Genomic DNA, 25,163 nt, shown 5'->3' on the forward strand with positions numbered 1-25,163 from the left:
TCGAGGGGGAAAAAGGATAACGTTCTGAGCTTGGGGCTAGATGTCCTGCAGGTGCAGCCTGGGCTTGCACTGTCTCAGTAGTCCTGCCTTGAGCCTGAAGAAAGTCTTGCCTCATTGAACAAGTGCCTCTGTCTCTGTCCTTGAAAGGTTGATGTATTGTTGGATGTTTTAGATAAACTACTGAACTGAGGAAATCAGGATCTGTATTTCAAACACTGCTAAAAATAGGTGTCTTCTTCTGCTGTGAGGCTTTGACTGCTAGCTTGTCAAGTTTTTAAGACAGGAATAGGAGTTGCACATTTCTTTAAAAACACAAAAACCCTGTTGAAGATGTTGCTCTGGTTCCAGCTTCAGAGTGATGAAGCAAAGTCTTCAGCTTTTCAGGGTACAAATTTCATAACCAATAGCTGTCACTGGCCACCCTCTGTTTTTCATCAGAAAATAAGCTTTTATTCAGCTCATGGATGTGAGAACTGTAGCAAAAATGGAAAGTTGGTGTTCTGAACAGTTTCTATGGGCAAGGTATTTTTTCTTCTGCCTGTTGCAGTGGCATATGGTCCTTGAAAAGGCACCTGCCACGAGTCCAGGTGACCTTGGTTACTGCAGGAAAGCAGATCACAAAGTGGCAAGTCAGCATGATGAAAGATTATTGGGAGATTAGCATAATAAAAACTGCAGGCTCTGCTGAGGAGGATCAGAATGGGTTTAGGATGTTTATAATTTAGACTGCTGCACTTGTGTTTTTCTAGAGCATGGACACAGATCTTACCCAAAGGGCTTTGCTAGGCCCATTGATGCCATTATGAAGCAGGTTAATAATGCTGAAGGATAAAAGCCAGCTAGCTAAATCCTTAAGCATTTTAGATTAGGGTTCCTTAGCACCAAGGTATGTAAGAAATTCTAGTGAGCAATTTTAGCTTTTCTTTTTTTTCCTATAGTTTGATTACTTCTATTGCTTCCTTTTCTGCTCCAGCCTGCAGAGAGAAGAGCTGCAAATGAAGGAGCCTGCAGTGCAGAGGTGGCTGTAGCAGTTTTGCTGCCAGAGGTGGAGCTGCCCTTCAAGTGGATTTGGGGGTGGGTTGGGCACCTTTCTCTGGATTAAGGGTGCACTAGGAGCATTTGTTACAGAGAAACTGTTTCCAAGATCCTCTGAAGATGTTTGCAGTGGTACATCAGGCCAACAGGAATGCTCATCCTCTCCTGGAGAACTAATAACCCTGCAGTGGCTGCAGCACAGACTTGTACAAAACCAGCTTCCTCCCTTTTGCATTTGCAAAGTGTGACTGAGTTTCATCTCTGGGGTTTCTTCCTTACTTCCTACAATAAGGACCTGGCTTCCCTTCTGCAGCACAGGCACGTGCGAATTTCTGTGGTACCAGCCTGGCTGGTTTGTGTTTGTCAGAGTTGATTAGACAGAGTAGTGATTAAGCTCTCCAAATAATCCACCTCTAGTTAATAAAATATTGATGGAACCCTGAAAGAGCTGAGGAACATTGGTTCTGTCATTCATTTTTTTTGAGTAATTTGTGTAGCCCTGGCCACTATATTCAGGCAAATGTCAGTGATTGTTTGTGAAAAGCTTGATCTGTGACTGTAAGGTTGCTTGAGCTGGAGGGAGCTGTTAGGCTGGCAAGTGGACAGGATATCATGTGATCCTTGTAATCAAATGAACAGATGCAGCCAGAGGAAAGCTACAGCTGTTCCTACAGCTCACAAGCCAAAAGTTAACATTTTCTGTTGTGCAAAATAGCCGGGCCAAATTCACTGGTGGGGGGGGGAAGCTACCCTTGGAAGATTAAGGAACAGCAAAGCTGAAGTTAATTGAAATATCTGTGTTTCTTAAATCCCAGATGTTGTGGTTTTTTAAGTAAATTGAGGAGGAGATTGTACAAGCCAGCAGTCTATTGTTTTGCATCAGCATGTCAGTTGGCTGCTGGTGAAGCAGTAATAGATAAATTGCTTAGTGATCATGAGAATAGTGCATTGTTCTCAGTGTTTGACAGGCCATCAAAATGGCATTTTAGTGTTTTATAAACTCCCTTTTTCATAAATGGCTCTTGTCTGTTCAGTTTCTTACCAGGCTGCGTGTCTTGCAGCCCTAGGAAGGAGGAGATAGAGCTTAAGAATAAACTGCTTTCAGTAGCTGTCCTGTGCTACATAAGTCCTGGCAAAACATGTGAATAGGATGTTGTAGACCTCTTCACTGACTAGCTGAGTGTCCTTAGGTAATGCCTTGTTGTTGCTGACTTAACCACTTCCCAGCTGAATCTCAACCCAGGTACAATATTTGCTCTTGCAGAGGGATTAATTATTGAAATCCTGGATGGACGCAACTAGAGACGAGCTTTCCAATCCCCTACAAATTGTCTTCCTTGCTTGTGAAGAGGGCAGTAATTCCCTCTGGTAGGTGCAAAGAAGCATAGGACACAGCTGCCTTGGAAAATTCATCTTTCTTCAATAATTTAGAAGTTCCCATCACTGTCCGTGGAAGCTCCTGTGCCACTTCGAGCACAGCAAGGTATTTAATGTTATTTGCTGGTCTGTTTGTTTGAGTCTACAGCATGTCTAGTCAGCAACAAATACTGGTCTGAGCTTGAAAAACCTACTTAATGAAAATAGAAATGCTTACATGTGTATGGTCTGCTTCTAATGTCTGCCTTACATTTTTTTCAGCTTTCCAAGAAGCCACGTGTTTCCTTTTTCTATGGTTTCTATGGTTGTCTGCAAATAGGCCCTGTTTTACTCTTGAAGCAGTTTTAAAATGGGAAAGCAAGCTGAGAAATAGAATTGGAGCAAACTGCAAGGACAGTCATACTCCATCAGAGCTGGGGTCTGTAACACAGTGCTCTCATTCACACAGCTCTGATGGTGAGGAGTGTAAGGACAGGGTATGCGTGGCATCATCCTTTCCTGATGCTGCTCCTCTGCTTCAGAATCTTACAGGGTTAAGGTTGCTCCTGGATCCTCCTCCAACAGCTGCCAAAAGCCTTTTTCCCTGTGAATGTGTCTAATCCTGTGATTCAATTCATATTGTGGTTACCAGAGCCACCTTGAATCTTCTGTTAAATGGGGAAATGCTTCACCTTATTTAAATTTGCTGTCTGATCATTAACTGGATGCTATTTTGTGACTTAGAACAGAATGAATGGTTAATCTCTCTACTTTGTACCACTTAGGTTTTCTGGACTTCTCTCTCTGGAAGTCTCTTGTGCCCTTGTGCTCTCCCCTTTCTCTTCTTCCCTTCTTTTTTCCACTGCTTCTCTTATTTTTCCCCCATTCTCTTCCCTCCTGCTCTTTTCTCTCCCTCCTTATTTTTCTCCTCCTGAAGAATTTTTATTCCATGTTTTCTACCCCTCCAGGTGCAAGCTGTTCCCTACCTCTAAGTATAATTGTTGCCTTTCTGGGCAGGTGTCTGGGCTGTTCTATCCTTATAGTGCATTCTGGTTTGAGCTCAGTGCTGCTCTGCCCATAATGGGCTGCACTGGGTTCTGGTTGAGGAAAATGCAAGAGCACAGATGAGTTCTTATTTGGGGATTGGCCTGACTCCTTATCAACACAAACCACCTTGGTAGAGGTGAGCCACCTTTTAGAGAGAGCCACCATTTGGATGTGTGAGGGGGTCTGAAACAGCACCAGGAGTTCAGTGCTTTACCTGCTCATCCACCTATTTTTCCCAGGCATCTGGCACAGGATATTTTGGGACAGAAAAGCTTCATTCACCCACAGTCACATCCCTGTCTTTGACCATGAGCCGCCCTGAGTCTCAAAAGACTGGTGGGAAGAATGCTGATTCTCCTCCAAAACAAGTTATCTTCAGAAAAAGCACCCGTGACAAAGCTGTGAGTACAGTAATAATGGGCTTATTTAGGTTTGAGTTTTATCTGTAGTCAGACTGAAGACCTACTAGAAAGCTCTTTCCTGCCCCCTTTATTTTTTTCTGAAGAAAAGGAGGGTGACCCATATTACCACTAAATTTGAGGAGATGATGTAAACAGTTTTTCGGGCAAACTTTTCATATGTTATAATACAAGGGAAGGCAGCTCACCTCACTTTCCTCCTGTGTTGTACTTCTACTGGTAAATGTGTAAAACAAACCTGATTCATTGTCTTTCCAACCTGACAGCACCAAAAATTTTTAAATCTACACTTCTTTGTCCCATGCACAAGTATTTGTGTTGTACTTTTGGGAGTTGGTCTAGATCAGGTCTTCAGTTCTGATATCCTGCATGTGAATAATCCTGTTGAGTCTGGTGGGGGGTTGCTTGTTTGCTGGAAAAACAAAATTCCACTTAAAATGGAATTGTTCTGATGTCTGCAAAATTTATAGCTCTGATGTGTGTGTCCCCCTTCCCTCAACAACCACAAACATTTTAAAGTTCAACTGTGGTCATCCTCTCCACACAGCTGACCATCTACCTGGGAAAGCGGGACTACATTGACAACATAGGCAATGTAGAACCCGTAGGTAAGTCCACGAGGTTATGTGCTGCTCTTCCTGCTCTCAACCCTGCTTTTATCTATGTTAATCTTCATTTTTCCCTTTCTTTCAGATGGTGTTGTATTGGTGGATCCTGCAATTGTCAAGGGGAAAAAAGGTTTGAGGTTTTATGCAATGTATTTCTCAGAAATTGTCTTTCTGAGTGGGATGCTAAGATAGAACCTTTGAAGGGTACAAATGTAACTCTGCCTCAGTGAATGAGCTTCTTATCAATGTTGTCTGTTGTTACACATGGGATGAGTACTCACTGGGTTATGCAAGTGTTGAAATGAGTTCCCATGTCTCCCTGAGGCAGGAGGTGTCCCCATCTCAGCCTGGCTTCACTGTTTTCCTGCTGCCTGTTTCACCTGTCCTGTGCTTCTTGCCAGTGTTTGTGTCGCTGACGTGCGTGTTCCGCTACGGCCAGGAGGACATCGACGTGATCGGCCTCGCCTTCCGCCGGGACCTGTTCTTCTCCAGGGTCCAGGTGTACCCACCTGCTGACAAGCCAGAGTCTCTCACCCTCTTGCAGGAATCTCTGCTAAAGAAGCTGGGGAAAAATGCTTATCCCTTTTTCTTTACAGTAAGTATTTCAGAAGAGCCTCTGATTCTCTTCTTGTTTGTAGTTACCAGGCTGTTGAGGCCTGGTGATGGACTGAAGATGGGAATTTATAGTGAATTCATGTTCTGCAAGTTCCAATTTTGAGTGACAGGTGGTGTTACCAATGTTTTTCTTTCTTCTTGCAATCCTGAGAGGTAAAGTGCAAGAAGATCCTAACTGTGCAGTGATCACACCACTGTGAGAAGTGCTTTCTTAAAAAAGGCAAGGGAATTTGCAATGGCTTTATGCTAGCAACAGCCCCATATTCTTGCCTTCCCGTTCCTGAGGGGCTGGAATACTTTTTACCATTTTCCCAGTGCCAAATCCTTTTCCTTTAAAAAGTTTGGATCAAATAAGGAGATGAAAAGGTCTTTGACAGCTGATGACAAAAGACAGCTGACTGCCAAATTCTGACAGGAAATCCTTCCAGTGCTGTCAGTCATATGTCTGTCTTAGTGTTCCTGAGGAAGATTCATATTGTGCATGGACTTTTTTTTCTTTCTTGACTTTTAAAGTATTTTTGGAAGAAAGGGATTTGTTCATACAAGACAAGTATACTAGCCAGAATTCCAAAGGGTTATGGCTTTACAATGAGTGACCCCTTGTTTTCAGGACTGCTTTTGTGAGCAGTATGTTACCTAAAACATCTGTGTACTATTGGTTTGGGGCATTTCCTCTTCTTCCTCCCACAGTTTCCAGATTACCTGCCTTGCTCAGTCTGTCTGCAGCCTGCACCTCGTGATGTTGATAAGGTGAGACCAGTGGGACACTTAAGCTTATTGTGGTTAAGGAAAGTTAGATGGAAAAAAAAATTAATTTGTTTAGCTTGAGAGTTATAGAAGGTGATACAGATTTTACAACTGTCAGGAACTTAGGGCTACAAGTATGTGTCACAGAATTGGAGTTGAAATCCTCAGAATAAGAAAGGGAATCCAAACAAATAGCAGCAAGACTACAAAATCTGCAGTGTTGTAGCTTCTTTAAGACTATCACATGATTTGTGCTTTGGCTGCACATAAAATGATTGTGGCTGTGAGACTACATGAAAGAAAAGAAGACTGAGTGCCTAAAATCTCACAGATTGCTATAAATAACATGTGTTGAGACCTGCCCTGAATAAAATGCAGAGAAGAGCTGGCTTGTATGTATGAGTAAACAGAACAAAAACCCTGTAGAAAAAATCACTAGATAATTATATGTTCTGCAAAGTTTCTGATACTGTTAAAAATAGTCCTTTTATACTTGACTGGATGCTTGTCTGGACAGCAGAGCTAGGCAATCAGCTGGGCAAAGTGGGATGAGGGTTGTAGAATCTAGTGCAAAAAGGATAACCTGTGTTTTAAGCCAGGGAATATTCTAGCAAAAATATCTCTGTAGAGAATTACCTGGAACTCACACAGGTGCCCCACAATGCTGTAAACCTGTAAAAGCAAAGGTTAGCTTGGCATGATCACTTCCACTCCTTAGATGCTGGTTTTGACGTTACAAAGCCACCTCAGAAATTCAGTTCAGAAACCAGGGTGGGCCAGGCAGCATAGCACACTGGTCAGTCTTAGGATGTGACCTTTCCAGCACTGGTCTCACAGAAAGCCTTTCAGGAGCAAGGATGGCAGCTCTCAGAGGCTGGTCTCATTCATCAGAAGCACTGTAGAACAGATGAATGTGCCAACACCAGTTGTCAGGGATGTCTGTGACAGTGGTGGGAGGCCAGAATAATTTGCAGCTGGCAGGAGTCTGCCAATTTCTGGTGTGTAGAAAGATACTGAAACATCTGCAGATGTTCCTGTCTTCTGATCCTGATTTCACAGCTGTCCTTTCTCTGTCTGGCAGACTTGTGGGGTGGACTTTGAGGTGAAAGCTTTCTCAACAGAAAATGTGGAAGAGAGAATTCATAGGAGGTAACAGGATGTGTCTCTCTTCAGCTTTGCCTTAAGGGGATGGGTGGTCCAGTGGTGCACCTGGGTTGTTTGTTCAGCTTTGCCCCCTTGTCAGTGACTTCCTGGGTGTAAGCACACGGGAATGCAGAGCTCCTGCCTCTGCCAAGCACTGGGTGTCACCATGGTGTCCTCTGCTCCTTCCCAGGAACTCTGCACGTCTGCTGATCCGTAAGGTGCAGTATGCTCCGGAGAACCCAGGACCCCAGCCTTGTGCAGAGACCACCTGGCAGTTCTTCATGTCCAACAAGCCCCTGCACATGAAAGCCTGCCTCAGTAAAGAGGTGAGGGGGTGTTTGCCCTGGGGCTGGGGGCATCATGGTATCTGCAGGCCAATGGGCATTTGCTGCTTTCTCAGCTGAGACTGACTTGTCCCAGCACTCAAGGGCTCTAATGTAATTTCTGTCAGTGATTACTGCTAGGGGTGGTTGAAGCCCTACCAAACACATTTGAAGTCATTGAAGGAGGGGTCATGAATCACTGGGAGGGGTCATTTCCCCTACCTGTGAGGTGTAATCTGGGGGAACTAGAGGGGTTAGGGCTTGGAAAAAGTCTCCTGGCTGGATTTCTGAGCATCACATTCCTTCTAGGTATACTACCATGGTGAGCCCATTCCAGTCACTGTCACCATCAACAACAACACAGACAAAACTGTGAAGAAGATCAAAGTCCAGGGTATGTTTTTACTGTTGCTTGAGATTCTTTGAGTGCAATAGGTCTGAAAGAGAGACAGAATTTAGTGCTTGTAACAGTTTAAGAAGGCAGTTGGGGATATCAGGAATTTGTCCCTCCCCCCTGTGTGTTGCTGTTTCTTTGCTGTTCGTCAAGGGAAGTGCTGTAGCTTTTCTCCTGATTCCTGTGGTTACTTGTATGTCCTAATTTCAGGTACCAGATTTTCCCCCATAGAAAAAGAGAAGGGGTCTGGCTCCTGCAGTGGGCAATGCAGGTGTGGGAACAGTGGGGGAAATGCACCCTTATTGGGAGGTCAGTGGGAAGGGCTCCCTGTCAGTGTGATGCTCCTGCTGACTGTGAATGTGCCTAGATACCATACAGCTTTGCCTGGTGTTCCAGAAACCTCTGGCAGTGTGGAAAACTCTGCCAGCAACAGTGTCATTGCTCCTGAGGAAGCTGAAGGCAGGGGCTGAGCTTCATTGCTGTGCCAGTGTTTTATATGTGACACTACATGTTTTCATCCCACAAGCTGCAGAGCTGGGGAAGACAGTCTGAAAGACAAAGGATGGGAAAGAGAAAAGAAGGCAGGGAGAGACCAAAATGGCTGAGGCTCCTACAGAATGATAGCAGAGAAAGGTGTTTCACTGCCAGTCTGGGATGTACTGTGATTCCCAAATATTTTTAGGCTCTTTTTTATGCCTCTATTAGGCTTAAAAAGACCTTGTTGGTCTCAGATTCTCTCCTCTTCAGTGTTTCAGTCAGAATTACCCTGGGATTTTTTTGTGTAGGATTGGAGAACATAAGCCATTTGTTATCCCAGGCTCTGTGCTGATGCTCCTGAATGCACATGCATGGGCTGTGCACAAGAGATATCAGGACCAGAGATAAAAGCAGACCCAAACTGAGAGGGAAGAGGGACATCTTTACAATGGAAAGAGAGGATCCCAAGAGAAACTGTGTGTTACTGACTTTCTGTTGTCTCCAAATCAAGGCCAGGTGCCTTTCAGGGAAGACAGACTTTGGCCACTGGTGTGCTGTTTGTCTCTGTCCAGGTCAGGCTTTCTGTCCTGATGGTCCCTTCAGGCTCTAAATGGATGGGGTTTTCTGCTTTCTTCACCATGTTTCCCATTCCTGGGACTTGGGGTGGGGGCAACTGTGTTGTTTGTGGTGCATGCACACCCCTGAGTGTCTGCTTTCCTCTTTCTCCCTCAGTGGAGCAGGTGGCCAATGTGGTGCTGTACTCCAGTGACTTCTACACCAAAGTGGTGGCTGCTGAGGAAGCACAGTGAGTGAATGCTCCTGCTCCTTCACACCCTTTTAATTACCCTTGTCACTAGTGATGAGAGGTTCTCATACTATAGTCTGGCAGTCTCCTGCTGTTACAGTGCTCTTACCTCGTGTGTGCCACACCACTCAGCAGCTGGTCCCCTTTTCACAGAGCAGCAGAGATTCTCATGTTTTTTCAGGGAATGGGGATGTTGCAGAAGAGGTTTGAAGAGTAATTATCTGCTACAGGAGCTTAGTGGTGTCAGCAGAAGGTTCCCAGTTGCTGGAAGTCTTTAAATAGAGATGCAAAACTTTTCTGAAAGGTGCTGCTGTTTGACTGGAAGTCATGGACACTCTTGCTTGAGCAAGAGCATTTCATTTGGTTTCTTCTGACCTGACAAAGCCCACAGAAACATTGAGTCTGTAGATGTTATAGAGAGCCACTTGCTTCTTTTCACTGTACTGGCAGTGCAGCTCTGAACCTCACACTGGGAGGAGGGTTCAGCATACCCAGGTGCTTTATATTTGTCTGGTGTTGTGCTCTGTAGCTTAGGGACATGTTTTCCACTCAGTATTGGTATTCTTAGCCAGATTAATTTTGTCCAAATTCAGAGTTTTGCAGCACAGAGGGTGTGGCCTCAAGTTGCACTCAGGGAGGTGTAGATTAGATATTAGGAAAAATCAATGTGGCACTTAGGGACACGGTTCACTGGTGGCCTTGACAGTGTTGGGTTAGTGGTTGGACTTGATAATCTTAAAGGGCTTTTCCAACCTAAACTATTCCATTATTCTGTGGTTTTGACCTACTTTTCTGCCTTAATGTGAAATTAGGCATTTTCTATAAGTGTTTGTTTTTCTCTGTTGATTAGAAAGGCAATTTTGCTGACTAGATTAGAGGTGGACATCTGTATTGTTGACAACTGAATTTGCACAGATAAATTCCTCTCCTTTTGGGCAGCTTTGTAACCTCTTTTGAAATTCTCCTAGTTGGGTGTGTACCAAACCACAGTGTATCACTTCCCTTCTTATTTTCAGTGAAAAGGTGCAGCCAAACAGTAGCCTGACCAAGACACTGACAGTTCTGCCCTTGCTTGCAAATAACCGGGAGACACGGGAAATAGCTCTGGATGGAAAACTGAAGGATGAGGACACCAACTTGGCTTCTAGTACCATGTGAGTGGAGTTTTAAATGGCCCCAGGTTGTAGGAGAGTTACAGAGAAGAGGGGAGCATGGAGAAGACACTTCCCTCAGGACTTTGTTGTGCCCGGAAGGATGCATGTGGCACCATTACTAGAACCATCATGTTCCTTCAGGGTGAATGGGGATCACAGACCTGGAGAGGTATTGGCTGCACCTGAGGCTTGCCTGCCCTCCCCCTTCCAGGATGTTCCCCTTGTTCTTGCTCCAGGTGTGTGTTGTTGCTATACTGCTGTGCCACCTCACCCTGCTCTCTGTTTTCTCTGGCAGCATTAAGGATGGAATAGACAAGACAGTGATGGGGATTCTGGTTTCCTACAAGATCAAAGTGAAGCTCACTGTTCCAGGGTAAGTGTAACACACTTTTTGCTACATCTGCCTGGAGTTAAGGGAGGGGAGTGTGTTTGTCACTGATGGGTGAGGAGAGACCAGAACAGTCCACCCCAAGAGAAAGGGCACATGTTATAGGATTTGAGGCTCCCTGTAAAGCATAACTTGTCTGGAAAACAGTCTTGGCCTATCCAAAGAACTTGTCCTGAGCCAAATGGTTTGTGTTACTCTCCTTACATACCGTATAACTTCATGGATGAAGTAGGAACCTCTGGTTTGCATTGCAATTATTGTTTCAAAGCTATAACCTATTTTGTGAGAAGTAAGGTGAAATTTGGTGTGAACTTCTTATGTTGTCATGGCTGTTCTCCCAGAGCAGAAGGTGAGAAGCAAAAGGTGCCTGAGAGTCATAAATACTGTAGCTCAGGTTCTGTTCTCAGCCAGTACAGAACCTTTCTGGGTTTCTGGGTAAAGCTGATGTTATCGACGTGAGTTAGATCCAGGATCTAACAGTGCAAAAAAGGACCAGGATAGTGACTCTCAGTTGATGCTACTCACCGTTTACCTTTGTATTTCATTTATCTATGCTTTATTCTAGTATAAAAATACATCAAAGATTTGCCTAAAGTGTGATAAAATGCCTGCTGCTTTCTGTGGGCATCCACTTGCCTTTTGGCTCTTGGAAAAGGGGCCATGCCCAACATTTGGTCAGGAGTTCAAAAACTTAGACTCTTTGTCCATGGGAATGACATGAAAAAGTAAGGCTATCTTTTTTAAAAACAAGTTCAGTTGAATTTGTGGCAAGTAGAGAACAGTACATGAGGAAAGTTATTTCAGTAGTCCACAAATTAAACAGCACTTGTTGGAGCACCAGAATAGAGAGACATTAAATATTCTTTGTTTTTCTCCTTGTTTTCTTTTGTAGCATACTGGGAGACCTCACTTCCAGGTAAATGTCTTCTTCCTTTTCAGACCATGCAGTCCTAGTTGTTAGTTCATCTCTTTATTCTCTTTTTTATTGCAATTCTCACCCCCCTAAAAAAAGCAACTGTCCCTTAAGCTGTTAGAATCAAGTAGTTTGTGGTTCTCCTGTGAAAATGAAGCTATTACAAAAATATCTTTTGATTTTATATACATGCAAGTACATTCAGCACACAATAAACCCAGTCTATGTAAGTAAATATGCCTGGGATATTTGTGGAGAAATTTGAGCTTAACTTTTTTTGAGAGGAAAATTATGATTAGAAAAATATGAAAGAATGGGTGAAGCTGGAGCTGAGGACTCAGGCTGGCCTAAGGAGGAAGGAGGCTGAACCAGGCATGTGTGTGGAGCTGTGGATCTGATGCCTTCTTTCTTCTCCCTAAAGTGAAGTGGGCACAGAGCTGCCATTCCGTCTCATGCACCCCAAACCTGAGGAAAAGAACCCAGCAGGTCAGTTACACCTGGTTTTTGCCTTTATTCATTAACAGGCTCGGGTGAGATCTCACCATTGTAAGGCTTAGAGTGACTTGTGCTACAGGAAGCCTTCAGAGCCTGGAAGGCCCCAGTATGGAGCTGTACTGTGTGGTTGTGTGTCTATATATGTGTGTCTGTGTGTGTGTATGTATGCATCAACCTCCATGCACTAAATAACAGAGAGCAGGGGTGCAAAGACAGGAGAAAATGGGAAAGAGTCACGTTCCCTTTCATCTTTCATGTATGGAATCACAGCTCAGAGAACAGGGGTTTGAGGAAGCTCTGCCCAGTTAAATCCTATGACTGCAGTGCAAAATATCCTATATGAATCTGTCAGCAATTCCCAGCCAGATTGCAGTATAAGCAAAAAATAAAAAATCTGACACAGAAAATACCTAACACTCATGAGCATTGTACAAAGCCAAATACTTTTAAGCAGAATGAAGAGGTGATAAAACCACTGATGATTCTTGAGTCCCTGTTACTTGATGTGGCATTTGCCATGGTGTTTGTGATGTGGCCTTCTTTTTCAGTGGTTTATCCAAGAGCAACATCTCATCAATGTTAGGTCTCTGTGTGGAAGTGAGGGACCTCTGTAACAGTGTGAGGAGCAAGCCTTACCCAGGCATCTTGGGCTTGGGATCAGATGCCAAATCCACAGGCTGTCAGAGCATCCCCCCACTTCCTCAGGCCCTGGCTGGCTCTGTTCACCAGTGGTGAGCACCAGAGGTTGCAAGGTGCTCATGCCAAATCAGAAGCTCCTGTACAGCATCTGAAGCCTCTCTTGACCACCAGACACATCAGCCCTTTCCTGCTGGGGCTGTTACAGATGAGCCATCTTGTCCTACTCTCCATACTGGGACAAAGTTTAGTGGGTTTCAAACAAAAGCCATGGCTGCTTTTGTGCTCTTTTTTTTTTTTTTCTTTTTTCTGTAATTTTCTCTTTGTGCCCAAACTGAGTTAAAGCTGCTGTTTCTAAGAACATGAAACTTTCACATCAGAGTGACAGTGGGACCTTTGAGAAGAGTTATCCAGATAAATGCTTTGGTCTATACTGGAAGCGTTAGAAGGGGGTGACTTGAGTCCTTACTGTGTGAAATTGTTGGAGGAATCAAGTGTGAGCAATGAGAAGAGAGCTGGTGATCCACTCCACATTCAGATGCTCTGGTTGGGAATCAGGCTTTGCTAATTATGGATGTGCTGGAGTGGGCAAAGGTAGCTTTTATCTCTCCTCTAACAGTTGCACTACAGGAAGATAATTTTCCCTGGGAAGGCCCCTGCTGTGAGCAGTGCCAGCACAATTTCTTGGCACAGAAGTGGTGGAGGCTGGGATGGCACTGGTGATCCCAGGAATGTGGCTGGTGAGGGCCATCTAGTGCCTCTGGGCAGCTCAGGAGCTTTCATGGACACCAAGGAAAGCTTGAAAACTTCTAGCAAGGCTCATCCAAAGGTTTAGGCAACTGTAAAGAATTTTACATTTTTAGGATGGTGTGAATTTTTATAACGACTTTTTTTTTGTGTTAAAAATGCCAACAACCCCTTTTTATTACTTTATACTTTTGGCAGAAGCATTTGTAATATGAGAAAAAATGGAAGTCAGGCAATTCTCCCTTCTAAGATCATTTCAAAGGAGGGATGATGTACTCCTTTATACAGTACACTCAAAAGGATGTGGGCAGAGACTTTACCAGGAAAATGGAGACCTGCAATATTTCTCAGATCACTTCCCCGAGCACATCCTCTTACCAGAGGCACAGCCCACATGTTGTTTGCTACATCAAAGTCTTCTAGAAGCCTGCTGTCAGAAGTGTCAGCTATGTTCCATGCATTTTGTACAGATGGAAATACCAGGTTTCTTAGAAACTGAAAAAAATGCAGGTAATTTCAGGAGCTCTCCCATGGGAAAGCCCTGCAAATGGTTAACACAGGAAATAAGTGCTTTCTCTTAAAAACAGATACTCTAACACAACAGAAAATTCCTCTGAAGCCTGAATAGCTGACTTGAAAACTGTGCTGGAATGTGGTGTCTGAGCTTATTACAGGGAATAAAACAGTCTCCCATATGAAGCTGGTAAACTGAAACACTTTTCAGCTTTATTGGTTGGTAGTTTTCCATGCACTGTGCTTTATCACTTTTCCCAGTTGTGAGTTCAGGCTTTTTAATTTTTTCTTCTACCACTTTAGCTCATGAACTCTGAGAAACATAATGTGTTTCATTAGTGAAATGCCATCTAATTTGGAATCAAGCAAATCCAGGCTTAATTGTAGAGATGGAGCTTCAACAAACAGTGTGTGGAATCTCAAAGGTCCCAAAAGATGGAATTTTTCTTTGTTGGCTTGTTCAGCAGCCTCTGCAGTGAGTGTAGGCAGAGGTGCATGCACAGGGAGTTTTGAGATCACTCCTTGTCTTCTTTTTCCATTCCCTTTTGTATTTATTGACGAGTCAGTAGTGACCAGTTTGCTTACTGCACCTTCCTGCTCACTTGACTGTCTTAAGGCGCAGCTGGAAGAAAAGAAAGAAGTCAGAGCAACCATCTTATGGAGTTAAAGCTGGAGTGGGATTAAAAAATGCCACATACTGTGATTTATTTTGCAGTGGGGGAATATCCTTTTCTCTAGCCAAGGTGATTTATGGCAGAACTAAAATGTGTAGCATCAATGCATTTAATCATGCAGGGCTGACTGGAGTACAGGGAACCTCAGAAACACAAGAGCTTCCCAAGAACATGAGGTGATTTTTTCAGGGCCAAGCTGGGGCAAGTGAGAGCAAGTGCAAGCAAGTGCTGTGTGCTCTGTTTCACAGCAGATGGCTTTGCCCTCTAGCTGTCTGTGAGCAAGCTCTGAAGCATTCATCACTCAGTAAACAGCAGGTCTGTCACAGTGCATGGCTCTTGCAGATTGCTTGATCTTTCTTCCCTGTGCCTGCAGGAGACAGAAAAGAAACAGCTTGCTACCTTTGCCTCCCTGTGTTTATCACTTCCTTCTCTTGATCTTCTGCTAGGCCAGGATTTGCATGTTTCATGTGTGCTGTTTTTGTGACTGCTTTTGGACCCATGTGGTTCACATGTGGTTATTTTTAGGCAAAGCAGCTCCTGTCACATTGGCAGTCTGTCTGTTCCTCCTGTTGACAAAAAATGTGTAAGGATCTGTTTCTTTTAAAGATAGATTCAAACTGGGCTGTGTCTCTTCATGCTTCCAAGACCTTTCCTGGTCAGCAGTTAGCCCAGAAGTTCCTGCTGAGTTTTCCTCAAGGCTGTGGTCTCAGCATGAATTCTTTGGTCTGGGGTTTTCCTGCCAATCTTCTGATGTTTTACGTTTTGTGGGCCTATGTCTTGGACACTGGCCTTTGTTTTGGCTGTTGTTCAACAAATGGTCATTTATCTGTTCCCTGATTAAACTTGCACAAAAGGGCTGTTTTCAAGAAACCCAGGACTGCTTTATCCCTCTAACAGTAAAATAAAGCAATACTTTCCCTGTTTTGGTATTGTGACTTTCTGAAATTAGGATATTTTAAGGCATTGAATGTCTTGGAAAATAACAAAATCCAATCTCTTTCTCTTTTCTCCCCCATCAAGTTAAGAGAGGTTAAATGAAAGTTTATACTGAAAATGACCACATGTTATGACTTGAATTATATGGAATAATTTCTGTGGCTGCATAATAAAAGATTCCAGAAAACCCTCCCCTGGGAGGACGATGGTATTCTGGACCCTCATCAATCCCCCTCCCATCCCAACCCTCAAAACAATTGCTGGAATGCTAATTAAAAAAGTAAAAGTCTACCCATTTTCTGAGAATTTTTCAGTATTATAATATTAAATAAGCCACAGGACAACCAGAAAACTCTGGAGTGGATCTAACTTCTGCTAGCATGCAATTGGAGCATGTTGGAGTTAATGTTGCAGCCTGAAGGTGCAGTGGTGCATTTTTGAATGTAATCTTCCATCTGAGGTACATTACAAGCACTACTCTGCTGCCACACTATCTGTGTATTGACTCAGTAATTGTTTATCTGACAGTTAAGTCTGTGCCCAATTGAAACAATAGCTATTTCCCCCCTCACTCCATTTTGTAAAATCAGTTTCAGATCACTGGTGGGGATCTTGCTCAGCTTCACCCACATCACTGATATCACTGTTCCCATAGTAATGAAAGTACCTCCAAGAGGGGAAAGAGAGCAGACTAAAGGAGAAAAATGATGCTTTATATGTTGGAAATTTTAGAAGTTCTAAATGTTTCATTTTAAACCCATGTCAATCAAGCATACATGCCCTGAGACTTTCCAGACTTCATCTTGGCTTCTGTCCTGGTCTGGAGAGATTCTGTCAGGAGTGTCTTTACATGAGCCATCCTTTGAGGCATTTTGGCTTGAGTTGCCCCCTTTGGCACACTTTTAATGCTGACTTTTCTGGCAGTGTGTGTTGTGGATGGGAAGTCTCCAGGTAGTGAGTTATCCAGTCAATGAAGTGCCCCAGATTTTTGCTTCTGTAGAACAAGGGTGCTTTGCTCCCTGACCCAAAGCCATGAGAAGTAAGCCAGTTAAGTGACTATGCCTTCCTAAAATAAATGTGAGAACAATAAAATCCCTGCAAATACAGTCTTCTGTTTATTTTAGGCTGTGCTGAAACAGCTTTCAGGGAGTCCTGCTAGTAAGCAGGATTTGTTATAGTGTGGTTAGGAAAGATCCCACTAAAGAAACACAAGTGCCAAAAGTCTTGAAACCATTTTTAGGGCAAGATGAAATCAGGAGTGTTGCTCCAAAAGCCTTAACCCATCTGATGAGAGATCCCTGAGGTATTTCTGTACTTTGACCTCTAATTTTAATGCCTTCATGTTTATTGAACAAAAGCATTGTCTCCTCATCTAAGTCTAAGCTGACTTTTTGAATCACAGTGATAGAGCAATTAAAGCTGACATCATGTCATGCAAGCACTGTCAGCTCAGAACCCAGGTGAGTGCACAGATGTCCCCCACAGCTGTGACCATGAGCAAGTGTAGATGGGAAAATCTGTCTTTGTTCCTCAGCCCTTCAGATAGCTTGGGCAGCATTGCTGGAATGCTTTTCCATTTGGGAGATTGAGATTTGCCTGATCAGGTGTAGTTATGCACATTTTGAGACTTTCTGGAATTCTACTTGTACTGCTGCAAATCCTGCTCTTGTCACTGCTCTGACTTGTCAGTCTGTACGTTTTTTGCATTAAACATTTTGCAAGTGTTTCAGCCATCTGCTGTTCTGACTACTCAGTGTGTCTCTTTTCCTCCTTTGCTGCATGCTCGTGACTGCAGGGAAGGATGGGTAAGTTTCTTTTAGTATTTCACATTCTAGCTACATTTGTGCATTGACTCTTCTTAAAACTCCTCAAAACTGTCCAGAAATCCCCAGCTTAAAATTCAAAGTGAGCAAGTTACTGTGGCCTGACAAATGACTGCTCTGAGTTAATCAGCAGCAAATGGCCATGTGAAGAGAGATTAAGAGATTGTGTTTTCCCTAACAGCACAAACACACCCAGGAGGGATGTGTTTGTGCTTTATAGCTGGAAGTGTAAGGAACTTATTAGGTTTGACCATGTGTCTCTATTTTAGTATAGAAGGAATAAGGGTGAAATGTTTCACATTTCATTCCTGGACAAAGCCCCTTGCAAGCTCTAGGCTGTTCAGCTAGCTGATAAATATGTATCTGGAGTGGACATGATTCAGTACAGATTAAAAACATCCTCAGTTTGTGCCTTGACTTGCTCAATCAACTGCTTTTCATTTTAGCTAGAATAGCACCAGTGAAGATGGTGCCTATGGGAATGTGATCCAAATCACTTTGAGACAAAGGAAACACTACCAGTCTGTTGTGGGCTTCTTTTCTTCATCCTGTGTGTTGCCTACAGTCTACTGCTGTAAAAATAGAGTAATATCATTTTAAAAGACCTGTGTTTCTTTCATTACAGCGAAGCAGAGCTTGTATTTGAGGAGTTTGCTCGTCAGAAGCTAAAAAATACACCTGATGAAGAGGACAAGAATTCACCCTCAACTGATGAGTGATTAAAATAACAGGCTGACAAAGGAGCTATGTTGTCTGGCTTCAATTACAAATGTAGGACCTAAGTTTCTAGTAATCTGCACGTTCTCAGTTCATACATGGTCTTCCAGGGATCAGCCCTGAGGTCAGTAGACATGACATCAGGAGTCTGTATTGCTTATTACAAGATTCACCTTGTAATGGGCAACACAACACCTGGTTCTTACTCAAGCTACCAGAGGATGACAGGACATCTGCCATATCATGACTTCTGCTTTCAGGGCTGCCTAATAAAAAGGTTGGTTGCTTTCAGCACTGGTGAGAGCTTAAATGAGGGTTTATGCAGCCTGCCTGGACTTACTCAGTGTCAGAGGCTGTGACTTTGAAGTGCCAGTGAACGAAATCCTAGCCTGGAAGGCTGGCTTGCAGCCATGGGTGATTCATCAAAGTTTCTCAGGAGACTGTGCAAAACTCATTTTATTTCCTTTTGGTTGCTTTTGCGTTGATGCTTTACCAAATTCAGCCAGTGAATTTTTTCTGTGCTTGCACTGTCCCCATGTGGCTTTTACATTAACTTTCTGTACCATTAAATGTCTCAGAAGTTGTCTCCCACAGCACAGGCAATGCTGATAAACAGTATTAGCTTTCTAGCAATATGCTTAATAATCATGTTATTAAAGATGAGATAAATGTGCACTGTCAATGAATTGCTTAAAGCTCCCTATATAGAATGCCAAACAGAAGTACAAGTCCAGACAGAGTCTGTATTTAATCTAGTTTCCTGTAGGCAACTGCTTCAAAAGAAGGTGCAGGAAAATTAAGGAGGAAATTATGGCGCAGTCTTCCCTGAGGAGCCTTTCCCAACATCCATCTGCCAGCAGTTGGTTTATGCTCTAAGAAATGAGATTGCATTCTGCAAACTTTGTTTTTTCTTGTTCATCTGGATATTCTCATTATCCATGTAAATGTCAGATATTTTCCTGAATCTCATGTAGGTTTTTGTTGAAGTGAGTTGCATCAGCTAATTACATTTTGCATGTAAAACATCTGGTGTTTTATTTTTCTCATTTTTGCTTTAAATCTCTTTTTCAGTGTCCCTGGTTTAAATTTCCCTGGAAAGTCTGAATGCAGGGCCCACATTTATTAATATGGACTTATGTTTCCTACCCTACACTCTGGAAAATAGAATTAAGAACTTTACACTTCCATCTGTTAGCTTCTGTAAACTGGTCTTGATTAAGATGCTGGAAGCAGTTAATTAAGACCACAGCTGACTTCAGAGTTCCATCAGTGCTGTCCCCTAACACACCTGTTCCTCAGTGCTGTCCATTAGTCACAGGTGTCTCACCTTAGCTTGAATTGCAAGAGGCACAATGTTTGCTCTGCACTGGGTGCTAAAGAAACCGGCCAGTTCCAGGTGTTTGTGATCAGGATAATGTCTGTGTGATTTCAGCTTTGGGGAGGGTCAAGCATTTGCACCTGGATATCTGAGGATTTTCCCTGGTATTTTACTGATTTGTTGGTGGCTTGAGAACACACAGAAGATACAGTAAAGTTGAAGAAATTACTGGTTGTAAATATGCTGGTCTTGGAGAACAGGAGTTCAGAAAATCCTTTAAAGATCTAAGAGAAGAAGGGGGAACAGGTCTTACTTCAAAGTGTATCTTTCTCCACCAAGGTGTTTCCTTCAGTGTTTCTGGCTACCAGACCTGAGACCTGTAAGTATGGGACCAGTAAACTCAGAGATCTGATTATTTTTATTATTTTTTTAAATTTCTTATATGTCAACGTTGTGAGGGGCCTCTGTTGCTGCCTGCCTTCCTCTTAAATTCAGCTGTGGTGATGACTTCTGTAAGCTAAGTGGGACAAAATCACAGTGCGCTCCGTTGTGCAGTGGGGAGGAAATGGTTGTTAAATGGTTATTAAATCTGTTCTTTTGTCCGGGCTTGGGAAAGCACTTTGAGATGCTATTTGTTCAGCTCATGCTGGTCATTTACTCAGAGAGCAATGAGGGTTTTCTGCTGGTTCCTGCAGTTCCCTGTCCTGCAGGACAAGCTGGACTTTTCTCTGGCCCTTCAGACAGCAGATCCTGATACCTCTCAGCAAAAAATCGGTCTCTAGACAGAACTGTTTGCCTTTTATCTTCCCTTTCTTATGGTTCTGGTGTTATGTTGATCTACCGAGTCAGACCTATGGCCTGCTCCTCCTGTTTACCGCTGGGGGAGAGCAGATCCAATTTCCTGACTCCGCGGCTTTGATGTGGCGGGACTCTGTTTGCGAAGAGCTCGCCAGCTCCCGGAGAGGGATGCGCTCCGGGAGCGATGGCATCTCTGGACCTGCTGTGTTTGAAGACAGCTCGGAGCAAATACATGACAGGACGGGTTTCGTGACAGACGCTTTCCCCTCACACATCTCCGTGAGATCCCAGCAGGAGCACTGCACTGCCCGTGGCCGATGGGTGTTGGAGAGGCGGGAGGAAATTACCTGGCCACTGCCAATGGAGTGGGGCCGGGCTGGGGGTGCTGCGGGCTCGGCAGCGGGAGCGGCCCGGCCTCAGCGCCCCTGGAAGGCCCTTCGGGGAGGGGGCTGCAAGGCAGGGTGTGCTTGCAGCATTTCTTTAAATCCTGGGAGCGCGGGGAGAGCTTTGGGAGGGGCTGTCCAGGGAGGAGGTGGTGTGCTCCTCCGTGGAGGTGTTCAAGAAATGACGGAACGTGGCACCCAGTGCTCTGGTCTGCTTGACAAGGTGGTGTTTGGTTATGGGTCGGACTCGCTGATGGCAGAGGTCTTTTCCAACCCGAGTGACTTTGTGATTCTGTGCTGCAGTAGCCACGAAGAATGGGAAGGAATGAGGACCGCGGTCCCGGCTGTCGGGCTCGCCTCATTGGGGAGGGCTAGGCTGAACACCTTTGTCCAGGCTCCAAGGAGCTACGGCCGGGCCGTTGCGATCGGCGCTCGGGCGGTCGCAGGGAGCCGCGGAGGGGCAGGGCGGCCGTGACCGTCCCGCTACGGCGGCCGGGCCCTTCCCCGCCCCAGGCCCCTCCCGCTCCTCCGCCGCCATGTGACGCGGCCGCCGCTGGGGGGCGCCGCGCGCGCGGGGCCGGTAGGGGGCGCCGGGCGCGCCGCCGGTCCGTGCAGCATGGCGGCGGCGGGGGCTGAACAGACACAGCCAGAGCCGGCCGCCGGCGCCGCGCCCGAGGAGTCGTCGGACAGCGAGCCGGAGCAGGAGCCCGGCTCCTTGCAGAAGCTTATCCGCAAAGTCTCGACGTCCGGGCAGATCCGCCAGAAGGTGCGTGCGGCGGGAGGGGGCCGCGGGCAGGGCCTCGGGGTCCTGGCGGCGCTGCGGCCGGCGCTGCCTCCGCGTTACGCTCGGTGCTGCCGCCTCTCCCTCCCGCCCGGCACGGTCCGTGGCTCCGCCAGCCCGGGCCGCCGCTTTGGGAGTTGCCAGAGACCCCCGAAGCTTTCCCCTGGGGCCTGCCACCGAGCCCGTCCCTCAGGGAGCTGCCGGCGATCCCCCTCACATCCCACTCCTCTCCCCTCACAACGACCCCTCAGGGGTCTGCCTGTGACCACCTCACATCCGCCAAGGCGCCCCTTAGGGACTCGGCCATTTCCCCCTTTCCCCCTGTTGGCTGGAAAATCTTTAATTGTAACAAATATTGTCTGTGTTAGAAAGGTTTATTTATCCCGTCGTTTTCGGTGACAGCCCAACCACCCCTCCGGGTCCTGCCGGCGACCTCCAACCCCCACCACAGAGACCCCCTGACAGCACCCCCTACAGCTTTCCAGGCACCTGTGAGCCCCAAAATGCCCCTCAGGGATCCCCATAATGAACTGTTCTCAGGTGCCCGTTAACAGCTGCCCCCTAAATGCCCTTCAGCATCTGCCCGTGCCCCACAAACTGCCCTCAGTGGCTCCTGGAGTTGCCCCCGTGCCTCTCTGAACTCTCCAGTTCTCCTCCCCAGCAGCCCAGCTTAGGCCACCTTCTTCCCAGTGCCCAGGTTCAGACCTCCCAGGGAGCTTTACCCAGCTCAGTGAACAGCGTGCCCAGGCTCAGCAGGACCCCGTCTGTCCTCTTTCCTTCCTTATCCTCTTTCCCTGTAATATTTTATTGGAGTCATGGAGGTCAGATTTGGGCTCCTACTCCCTAGTGCTGCTCCATTTACCTGGTATTTGAATCCTCAAGGGCATCCTCACTCCATGAAGCTGCATCTCCCCTTTTCTCCTCATGTCACAGTTGCCACGGGCTCTTTCCTCACCTCCCCATGCCTTGAGAACCTCTGCACATCCCAGCCATAGCTCCCTGTCACAGTGTTCCATTATCGCTTTCTAGCACCTCCTTCTTCCATGGTCTTGTTGTACTTGCCACAAGTCACTGTTTCATATTCAGAGCTCTGCTCTGGAAGGTGCAGCCCTTGTTATTCCCTGCAGTCATTGAGTGGTGCCTCCCTTAGCATTTTCCCATCCTTTTTGTGCATCCTAATTTTCCCCATCTCGCACTGTGCTGTTTTACCTTGCTGTAGCCAAATAGCAATATTTAGCTTTCTGTCTGGTCAAGCAGTGATCTTACAGCTGGTTAGTCTTTGTTCCCAGCTTTGTCTGTCCTGCTTTGTCCTCCTGGTAAGGTAACAGTTCTTCCACCAAGGTTCCCTTGGCCCAGTCATATTTTATCCCTCTGTGGCTCATCCTAGAACAATAACACCATTTCAATGGGCAGTAACAACATTTTGCAGCTACAGCCAAAACTGTAGTTCTTCCGTATTGTTATTGTAAAAGAAGATGTGAAGGTTTCCTTCAACTTTAAGGTGTGAACCACACATAGGGAGTTTCCCTTTTCTGTACTCTTTATTATAGCAGCATGATTTTTCTTTGTAGCCACTAAGCTCCTGTGTAACTCTTGGACTGTTGTATCATGTGTTTCTGCTTAGAAATACCAGGTTAGTTACTCTGTCATCACCTGCCTTGTGCTCACCTTGTCTCTGCAGCATGGACAAGCACGGTGCAGCTGTGAGGATGCAAAAGCTCGCTCAGCACTGGCGCTGCAGCTCAGTGTTGCTTCTCTTGTACTCAGAGCAAAGGAGAGTAAATGTCTCTGCATGGTGCAGTGTCTGAAGCATTGTTCAAAGGGCTATTTTTCATGCTGGCTGGTTTGCCCTGCTTTCAAACACAGGACCTGCCATCATTCTGCTGTGCATCATTGTTTGGCTGCATTGGTCCCAGTTATGAAAGCCCTGTCACAGAGTGCAGTGGCACGTGAGGACTGCACGGGGCTGCTTCCTCCATCTGTGAGGTGCTGCTGGCACTGCCACTTGGGCTTCTTGGGCTGAGGCACTGCGGGGCTGGGCTGTGAAATGGTTCTTTTGATGAAACCCTGGAGCCCTCTAAACCTGTTGATGTTCTGTATCAAGCAGATCTCAGCTCTCCTGTAGCACCAGGTGACTTAGGCTAGTCTGATAGTCTGCTGTGAAAAAAAAAATAAGCCTTTTGAGATATTTTTCTGTATCCAGAGTGCTGAATATTAAGAATTTGGCTTGCTGGAGATTGGATGAACCTTGGGAGTTTTTACACCACTTGTGGCAGTCTCATGTGAAAAGGAAGGGAGGATGCTATAGTCTGTCTCCATGGTGGTGTTTGTGTTGAGAGCAACACAAAGATTTTTCCAGTGCTAGAATGGGAATTCTTGCTTATAGCAAGATGTTAGAGATGCTAAGGTGAAAGGTGCATTGGGTTGTATTTTTGTTTGGCTATAGCAGAACATGTCCTCCTGTCCCTACTTAATAATTTTCCCTGTTTTACATCACTTGTCCTGTCAGCATGGCTGGAAAATGACAAAACCAGGCACTTCTATATGCAAACATAAGCATATTAAGAACAAGGATTATAAACAGATATTGTCTACAACTGTTAAGCCTCCTTGTGTTAACCTGCCAAAAACCTTTGACTAAATCATGTCAAATTTTCCACGTAGGCCCAGGTATTATGGTATTCAGGATTGATTTGTTCTCTTGCTTGTTGATGTCATTTTGGTTTGTCATTGCCTTTTCTGCATGCTGCTGCTTGTATATACTCTTTCCTTGCCCTCGGGGCAAGAAGCAGAGGCAACTTGGTGGGTAATCATGGTTTTGATGGGACTTTGAGGAGCTTGCCTCCTCTGTAAAGGCAGACCTAATTCTGAATTTGTCTGTTGAATGATAGAGTGCTGACTGCTGTAAGCTGTAGAAGCTGTTGGACAGGTCTGTCAGTGACAGTAAGAGATGCAGGCAGACTTTTACTATGGCCTGAGGACATAAATCTCTTCTGACCACATCTTTTGCTGCTGTTAGCTTAAGACCATGCCTGTAAGTACAGCTAAATCACCATGGCAGCTTACTGTTATCGCAATTTGAGTGTGAAATCTGTTGTGCCCGTGGAATTCCTTAGAATTTACTTGTTTGTCACAGTTGCAAGCACTTTGAAGGTATGTTTTCCTTCTTCTTGTCCTGCCATCTGTTTTCTGAAGAAATGCTGTAAAGTAAAGCTGCTTGCTTGCTTGCAAGACCATAAAACTTTAGTGGATTTGTCTCAAAGCCCCACAATTGTCCAACTGTGTTTGACTGAAGCAGCTTTGTGTGATAGTAGTGGGGCAGGTGGAATCATTTGGATGTTTAAGGACTAAGGTGTTAATGTTCAGGGTCTAAAGACAAATCACAGGTAATCTCTTCAGCTAAAAAACCTGTCCCTTGTGAGGCAGTGGGCAGGGGAAGGAGAAGTGGAAGGCTCAGTGTTTGGAAAGTGAAATACTGTGTTCTAACATACTTACTTGCTTTTAGCTAGAAAGAATTTTTGAGGCAGAGAAGGTATAAGGGAAGCATGTTTAGCAGTCTTAATTAGTATTATTATTATGGAGAAAGAATAAAGCCTCACACAATCAGGTATAGCAGGTAATGTGAGTGGTCTTGGCTCAGCTAGCTGAGAAGCAGAGGCTGAATTGTGTGCTTGATCAGCCACCTGACAGAGAGACCTGACAGACTTGCACCAGCATAAGGCCTCAGAGTGCACTGCTTTTAGCTCCTCCCTGGTCTCAGGCTGGTGTTGGTACAGCTGCAGAAACTGTTGGTCAGCTAAGATTATGTACTTTTGAATGGACAGGAATTAGGAAAGAGATGAAATTAACTAAGAGAAGGAAGATGTGTGTGAGGAGAGGCAACAGCAGGACCCTGCTCCCACCTCCTAAGCAGTGCTG

At 45.2% G+C, this 25,163-nt stretch overlaps 2 protein-coding genes across 4 annotated transcripts in view; both read left to right on the top strand.

Annotated features, from left to right (window-relative positions):
- Window positions 1-28: 28 nt before the first annotated feature.
- On the top strand, window positions 29-18,990 carry SAG (S-antigen visual arrestin). The gene is made up of 16 exons (XM_071437455.1): window positions 29-1,353; window positions 2,300-2,518; window positions 3,678-3,839; window positions 4,405-4,465; window positions 4,551-4,595; window positions 4,867-5,060; window positions 5,771-5,830; window positions 6,909-6,976; window positions 7,161-7,296; window positions 7,603-7,687; window positions 8,897-8,969; window positions 9,986-10,123; window positions 10,419-10,496; window positions 11,404-11,427; window positions 11,846-11,910; window positions 17,874-18,990. Exons 3-16 carry the CDS (start codon window positions 3,747-3,749, stop codon window positions 17,915-17,917), a joined length of 1,164 nt encoding a protein of 387 aa, XP_071293556.1. The 5' UTR covers window positions 29-1,353; window positions 2,300-2,518; window positions 3,678-3,746; the 3' UTR covers window positions 17,918-18,990.
- Window positions 18,991-21,033: 2,043 nt separating this feature from the next.
- DGKD (diacylglycerol kinase delta) overlaps window positions 21,034-25,163 on the top strand; it is a 58,494-nt gene continuing 54,364 nt past the window's right edge. For 2 of the 3 annotated variants that reach the window (XR_011680762.1, XM_071437456.1), the window contains exon 1: window positions 21,034-21,230. Coding sequence is in view for 1 of the 3 variants with exons in the window: in XM_071437456.1 (XP_071293557.1) it covers window positions 21,081-21,230 (150 nt within the window). In the remaining 2 variants the exon portion in view is untranslated. Of the gene's footprint in view, window positions 21,231-22,816; window positions 22,879-25,163 lie in introns of all 3 variants that reach the window. The other variant, XM_071437458.1, reaches the window with a different exon arrangement.

This window comes from Agelaius tricolor, unplaced genomic scaffold (assembly GCF_023055355.1).
Source record: "Agelaius tricolor isolate 1412-34295 unplaced genomic scaffold, bAgeTri1.0.p SCAF_12, whole genome shotgun sequence".
NCBI classification, from domain to species: Eukaryota; Metazoa; Chordata; class Aves; order Passeriformes; family Icteridae; genus Agelaius; species Agelaius tricolor.